Genomic DNA, 7,776 nt, shown 5'->3' on the forward strand with positions numbered 1-7,776 from the left:
ATATATATATATATATATATATATATATATATATATATATATATATATATATATATATATATATATATATATATATATATCTGACTAATTAATTTCATTTTATTAATAGATTGGTGTGCCAAGAGTGACATTAGTCTTCATGTAGACTGAGTTAAGCAAGAGTCTTGTGACAAATTATAATAGCACATTATGGCCATAAAAAATCATAGTACTTGGATACTTAAGTACATTTGAAGGCAAATACTTTTGTACTTTTACTCAAGTGAATGTTTAAAGGCAGCACTTTTACTTTTACTTGAGTAATATTTTACCTTGAGTATCTTTACTTTAACTCAAGTACATGGTATGTGTACTTCGTCCACCACTGCATATATATATATATATATAAGTTGTGCTCTTTATGTGTTCATTTTCACTCTCCTCCATGATCACAATATGGTAAATGGTAAATGTGTGTTTGTGGAATCTCACCTTTGTTGTATAAAGAACCATCAAAGTAATAACTGCCAGTGTAGAATCCAGTGGCCAACTCAATCAAATGACGTAACCAGGTGTTTCCTGCCCCTGGAAAGCTGGAGAGGGCTACAAGGGGCCTGGATTTCTGGGGCAGAAATGTGCGTTCTTTGCATTTTGCATCTGAAAGAACAGATCTAGGTAAAGATGAATTCTTGAAGAGCATCAAGAGTAAGTTATGTGGCAGGTTAAATATGCACTCTCTTACAGTACCCAGCACAGGTGTACTGTAGACCCAAAAGTAGTCCAGGTCATAAATGGAAGTGTGGTTTGTTTGGTTGCCCCTCCCACACATGTGTTCCTGCTCACTCATCTGCATTGTGAAAAGAAAGGGGGCGTGGCTGCAGAAACAATCCCGACCTCTCAATAAAGCCAATGGCAGCTCCTGAGAAGGTCAGACACAATGTTCAGAGGTGCAGAAAAAGGTGCAATTTAAAAAAAACATATAATTTGTAATGCGGTCTTGTTAGCCAGCTGATGTTCTTCTAGAGTAGACAGATGTCTAGATTTAATCTACTATAAATAAATGCATGCTTTAAATTAGCTGATAACAAGTTCCTGTAGCTCAACTGGTAGAGCATGGCGCTAGCAACGCCAAGGTCATGGGTTTAAATCCCAGGGTTTATACCTAAAAATATTAGATAATAGTATATGCCAATTGAATAAATGAATATTTATGAATTCAACCTTATCTGTGCAGGTCTCTATACACTGTTGTGGCATGTGATTCATCCAAGAGGTCTGGATCAGGAAGTGAGCAGTAGAGTTCTTTGGCCTGTTGAAACAGCCATAGTAGTGGATCGTTCTGTCTGAGAAACATTGGGCAGAAAACAGAGGTTGACTTGCACAAAGTATCAGATGACACACCAACTTTATTTTATCAGATGCAACATAAAGTCCACAATCTCACACAGTCTTTCCGTTTTATCTAATATTTCTGAATCCAGGCAGGTACAAGGTTCTGGCCTGCATTCAATAGAAAACTTCTAAACAAAGTTCTCTAATCCATTACTCCCAACAGATATAAAGCATGTCACATGATTGAGGTATGTCCTATTCCAAGGACATCTGTGTGTGGCCTATTTAAGCCGAACTGTGCTTATCTTGGTCTGCAGGCATTCTGTTCTCATGCTTGTTATATTTCTGCTTTAATGTGACTCACATCTCCTCTGTCCTGGAAGCTGATCCTCAACTCTGTAGACAGACAGACGGCCCACCCCTCCACAGGGGGAGCCCTTCTCTCCCCGGCACTCAAGATTGCAGTCCTCTCTCCGAGCCCGATGGGCACAAACACGATTACCACAATGGCACTCCGCTCCATATTCCAGCCCAGCATACCGGAACCCACTGCAAAGAGAAAACAGTCTTCACTTTGGTGAAATTTACATAGACAAGCAATTTTCTTTGTTCTATTCTGTTCTGTTCTGTTCTTTTCTGTTCTAAATGTGTGTGTACAGTGAGCAGCATTAGTGTTGGGCTTTTACACTTCAGTTTACCCTACATTTCCCCAACAAATTCTAATTCTACGTCTACACTACGCCGCTCATCCACCTTAGAACAACACTCATTCCACCATTTACCTCCATCAAAAAATGGAGACTTTCGAAAACACCTTCAAGTACCACATACTTTGAAAAACAATGACGTTAGGAAATGGAAAAAAGAGTTTTCAACTGTTTTCAGTTTGCTAACCTCATTGTTTTCCAAACTATGCTATAATGGAGAGTATTTTCAAAACAATGTTTTCAGTGGGGGGGAAATACCGTTCCAGTGTGCAGAAGAGGCAGAAATTAAAGTCTTTCTAGCAAGTCAGTCAATTGGTGGCCATCTTAGGAATGCTCCCGGGAAGCTATTTCCAGTCATGTAAGTGCAGCTTCTATCCACTTGAATGCATTGGGGAAACACCGAAATCTCCAAAAAGGATGGTCAAGATTACGATCAAAGAACATATTTAAAATCAGCAGTAAAATCTGACACTTCACAAAAAGAAAGCCTTTTCAGTCTTCTCTAAGTTTTTTACAGTAAGAAAAACAATTTCTGGTCATGTTGGAACTTTTAATTACCTGGTGGCATTTCTTGGATGACCTGTGCTGCATAACACCAGTCTAAATAAAACCATTTATTCTATCTGTGAGATGTCTCTATGGTTCTAGCATTCATATCTTTGGTCTCACTCTGACTCATAGTCTTACTCTCTGGCTGGACACCAGGCTGGCCAAATCAGCCAACTCACAATTTGCCTCCTACCTCTGTGGATAAACAATGAATGCATTATTCTGAAAGAACAGAGTTTCTTTAATTTACTCTATGTACTTTTATTAATTCTTGAAGGCATTACCTCTCTGAGCAGGTGTCCTGACACAAAGCGCTGGTCATTTTACGGAAGTCATAAAGAATTGTTCCACCAAGTGCATGCTCCGTTTCGTTGTTTATGAAACATCCGATGTAGGTCCCTAGTTGAGAATGATTCAGAAAAGGAAAATAACATTTATAGACACATCTTTGATGAAACTAAAATGCAATGGTAGTAATTCTGTTATTTTTTATCAAACCTTACCTTTATGTCTGCCGTCTTTATGTAATAGATTGCGTTCAGCGTAGCTTTGCGGTTCAGCTCTACTACTGTGGAACCAATGGCGTCTCAGATGTCTGATCTCCAGGTTACGAGACACCAGGCGGCTCTGGTCCATTCTGACACCAGATGGATCAAGAGGTTGGTTCTTCACATCCTGAATTACTCTGGCACCCTTCCTCCTGTTGAACCATCTTTCACCAGGTACCTCCAGGGCTTTAGGTGGTGCCTGTAGGGAGGGAAGTGCAACAGTATCCGTTTCTCTTTCAAACATTACCACACTGGAGCGTTGAAGCAGTAGCATACTTTCTGCCACGATGTAAGCCACGCCCAAGAAGAGGAGGAGCAACTGAGCCCGCCTTAAAAAGTGCTGCAGTCTGTAGAATGGTTTGGCCATCCTTTTCTTTTACTGGTTCAGACCATACAGATTGATGTCAAACAAGACAGGACAAATAAATATGAAGTTCTAGAAAATACTCTGATCTTCATTCTCTGGAAGACTTATTGCCCATTGGGATCAATGGCCTCAAAGCATATTCACAGGAGGACAGCAGCCCTAAAATAAAGATGAAAGGCCTGTCAGAATAAATGCAAGTATTACAGTCATGCATTAAAAAAACTCCTTTCAGCTTTTAAATTTAGCCCCTCAATGAACTTGAATCTCAACTTAACCTCAAAGCACCACAATGACAAAAACAACTGCACAGAATGAGATAAAAACAGTGACAGGAATCAAATAACTTTCTGTAGGCTCTTATATATTTTTATCTTTGTCATATTTCTCCACTATAAGCAGAAGAAGCAGAAAGAGTTGAGATGACCCAATAGATGTTTCGTTCCTGGGCTAATGAGCATCTTATGTTGAATTGATAAGGGTCTAGTCATGTTTTTCGAACAACTAACAGCTATCTGAAACAAAGTATATATATATATATATATATATATATATATATATATATATATATATATATATATATTTGTTTTTCTTTTCACTTATTAACGTTGGAAAACTATGCTGAAATGGGATAAAATGGGACTGTTTTTCTTTGATAAATATGACCCTTGAATCCCTTAGACTGTTTTGTAACAATTACTAGAGGATCAAGAAGAGTTTCATTAGTAACAATGATTCTGATTTCTATCCGAACTTTACAATGATGTGCACAACATAAGGCACTGCTTGTTGAAATTCATCATCAAGCCTGCAGTGTTCAACAGTTTGGTTTGTATAATCTCTGGATTACTGTCTTTACTGCTGGAGAATTCTCCAACCATGGACAGGAAAACAACACTTGTTCCTCAACAAAGACTAATGCTTTGTGTCTGAAGTCTGGATGGGAATGAGAGGTTTATCATATCCATGATCATAGTCCAAAAAACAGTACTGTTTCTACTGTTGTTTGGAAATCAGCACATGTGCCACAACATCCAAGTGGTTTTTCATACTTGAGCTATATTGGATGCTTGCTTGTTCCTTTAGGTTTACGCTCTTTAAAAAGTGCAGTCAGTTGAATTCACAGCTGATCTATTTTTAGTCTACTTTTTGTTTTAGTCTAGTGTGATGCAACAGTATGTGAGTAAAGACAGCTGTAAAGAAAAACTTGGGATTCAAGTGCTAATTTGCATCCATAGTGATTTAACATGGCAAATGAACAACCTTAACAAAGGTGTGTGTGTGTGTGTGTGTGTGTGTGTATATATATATATATATACACTTAAGACAATTATTGTTGTTTGGTTGTAGCTGGTTGATAGTTGTGATTTCTGTGAAGTCGCTACTAAGGTGATTAGTTTTACCTCTGTTTATTTGAGGTCATTCTTCTCTACTCAAGTGTACTGTACAAAAGTGCAGATGTATGTGCACTAAGAAGTACTGAGGAGAATCCAATGTGCCAAATGACTATATAAATGAATTTAATCCGCATTTAAGACATCTTCATAACTTTCCAGACGCAAACTGACCGTCAAATATATTTAAAAAGAGCGAGACTGAGCGCGATGTTGTTTTATCATCTTTGATCAAGCGCGTTCAGTCCAACACCGGCTTCAGCACCACGGACAGCTCCGGCACTTCAGTCCCAATAGACTTCTGTTCATTTGCCCCACATTTAAAGATTACTCGAAACAATTATCCACATGAACAGATGAAACAAAGAAAATGCTAAGTTCTTGGTATAGGCTAACTAGACGAAACAGTGATGATTTGAAAGACTTGCGTATCCTCATTATGAATACAAAACGGTATCTGTCGGTAAAAACATACTGATTTGGACGCAACACTCACAAACAATACGTTATTATTAGAGTGTAGTGAGAAAACCCATTTTTACCTTTATAATACGGCGTGTTTCGACTCTCACGGACAGATGTGTCCAGCTCACGCGCTCTTTGCATCTCCAGCGCGCTGCAGAATTTTTGAAGATTTAAGTTTACAAATAATGTTCTGCTGTTTTGGACGACTTTTTCGTGTTTGTAGTTCCCGTTGAAGCATTAGAATTAAATGAGCGCGAGAGGTCTCGTGTCGAATATTTACCGAATGAACCCGTCGCTGTTGTTCACTGGCAACGTGTAAAACATGGACTGAATTGATGCATTTAGAAATCTTATTCGAAGAGTCTATGCTGTTATAGTGGATTATCTCCGCCCTATAAAGCTGACATAGACACCAAGAGCAACTTGATGTATTTGTAGCCTACTACAGGCTGCCCTCTAAAAGTGCTAACGCCCTCGATTTGTGTGAATTACTTCAACATCTCAATGTTTTTCCATCATAAACATATTTTCATCACCATGCTCAGTTTACATATTAATAACTATTTTGTAAAAACTAATTATATCACCTTTCTCCATCTCTCAAGAGTTAAAAAGTACTCAGAAATTATACTTAAATGAAAGTATGGATACTGAGTGAAACTTTTACTCAATTAAAAGTCCAAGTATCTAGCCAAAAACACACTTGAGTGAAAGTAAAAAATTATTCACATTAAATTGCACCTGTGTATTAAAAAACTAAAAAGTAAAAAAATGTTTACTTGCTAGAATGAAATCAAGAGAGGAGATTGTGTGAGAGAGGATGTTGTTAAATTCGATTGGTTTGTTAAATCGCCTTTTTACTGTCTTCGACGACTGTCATATTTCTCATTCACAGCCTGGTCAAAGAATCATGTTACGTTTTACTACATTTATGGGAAATAATTTTTGCTTGGCTTGTTGGCAATTTCCTAGTGGAAAGGACATTAGAACTAAAACCACAATGACTTTTATCCCCTTTCACACAAATCAAGAGTAAAACGGCAGATTATCAGTTCATAAACACTTACTTTTCACTCTGTTCCTCACACAGTACTGTTTTATGACATATAATCAACTACATTTACAAGCTTTTTTTTAAGTGCTCAACTGATTGAGTGCATATGCGATACAAAGGACTGGGGTACATGTCCTAATGAGCATGCGAGTCAACATGTGAGCCGACAGTGTCATAAAAGCACCACAAAATGGCATGGCTTCAGAAAATGTTTTTCATCTCTCATTTGCTTTTTATGACACTATGGGTTAGGTTTAGGTTTAAGGTAGGTAGGTTTGTTGATTTAAATCTTGATTTGAAATTAACCTTAAAAACCTCATCTGCTCAGGAGAACATTTCACTCGCTTTTAGTGGCACAGAGTGGACATTTCACTTCAGAACTGCCCTGAGATGTGTAATCAACCACATCATTTTGTTTTGCACAAATGTTGTCACAGTCATTGCAAGGGAGAAGGCACTAACGAATTGTGATTTCAGAGCACTCAGCCCCTTGAGACATAGTGTCATAGAAATAAAATGAAGCTTTGAAGAAAGCTAGAAATGTTTGTGGTTTTGTGAATTGTTTTATAAATATTTTTTCTATGAAACCTTGCTGTTGAGCAGATGAATGATCTCATAATTCATAATTAATATTTACTCAGATTCCAAGGTGGCTTCAATCCAGTAAGACGAAAGAAAATTATCTGAAAACAATTTAATGAGTTCTTTTCAAGTTTAAATAAAATTGTAAGGAGTAAAAAGTACTATATTTTCTTTGGAAATGTAATTAAGTTAAAGTACAAGTATTTCATTGAAATTGCACTTGAGTAAAGTAGACATGTAGAACAATAATACTTAGCATAATTCTTAAGTATTTTTACTCAATTACTTATAACCCTGCCATCTCTTCATCTCTTCAGCTGGGTAGTTATGACATGTCAAGCAGTCACAAAGGTGTCATGCTCTACATCATCTAAACATCATCTTCATTTATTTGAGCATTTTCATTTTTAAATATTTAAAACGCTTTTATTATTGTAAATATACAGTATATGCTCTCTGGCATGTCACACAGCAGAGGCTCACTGATGTTGGGCTTTCTGGTTCTAGAGTTTCTCTAGATTTCCTCTAGAACCAAAAAACTGGCACTATCTGTGCCAAGCAGAAAACAGCTTTGTTAAAGCGGAATAAGAAGAGGAGTACATTCATCTGGGAAAGACACATGGACAGATTCACAGTGAGAATGGTGGGGAGAATCACATACAAATGTCTCCAAAAGCAAGAAATTATATTTAGTATTTTCTGTGCATGTATCCATCTGAATGTCTGGCATCTACAGTGGTAAGAAAAAGTATGTGAACCCTTTGAAAATATCTGGTTTTCTGCAATAATTGGTCATTAAATG

General features: G+C 37.2%; 1 protein-coding gene across 3 annotated transcripts in view; it reads right to left on the minus strand.

Annotated features, from left to right (window-relative positions):
• The window catches only part of LOC127636294 (WSC domain-containing protein 1-like), a 12,359-nt gene extending 6,700 nt beyond the window's left edge, over positions 1-5,659 (minus strand). For 2 of the 3 annotated variants that reach the window (XM_052116748.1, XM_052116750.1), the window contains exons 1-6: positions 5,416-5,659; positions 3,071-3,641; positions 2,852-2,966; positions 1,676-1,860; positions 1,201-1,322; positions 472-898 (exon numbers count right to left, since the gene is read on the minus strand). In XM_052116748.1, coding sequence (XP_051972708.1) covers positions 472-898; positions 1,201-1,322; positions 1,676-1,860; positions 2,852-2,966; positions 3,071-3,482 — 1,261 coding nt within the window. In that variant the 5' untranslated portion in view covers positions 3,483-3,641; positions 5,416-5,659. The remainder of the gene's footprint in view (positions 1-471; positions 899-1,200; positions 1,323-1,675; positions 1,861-2,851; positions 2,967-3,070; positions 3,642-5,415) is intronic. The other variant, XM_052116749.1, reaches the window with a different exon arrangement.
• Positions 5,660-7,776: the final 2,117 nt, after the last annotated feature.

This window comes from Xyrauchen texanus, chromosome 44, assembly GCF_025860055.1.
Source record: "Xyrauchen texanus isolate HMW12.3.18 chromosome 44, RBS_HiC_50CHRs, whole genome shotgun sequence".
NCBI lineage: Eukaryota > Metazoa > Chordata > Actinopteri > Cypriniformes > Catostomidae > Xyrauchen > Xyrauchen texanus.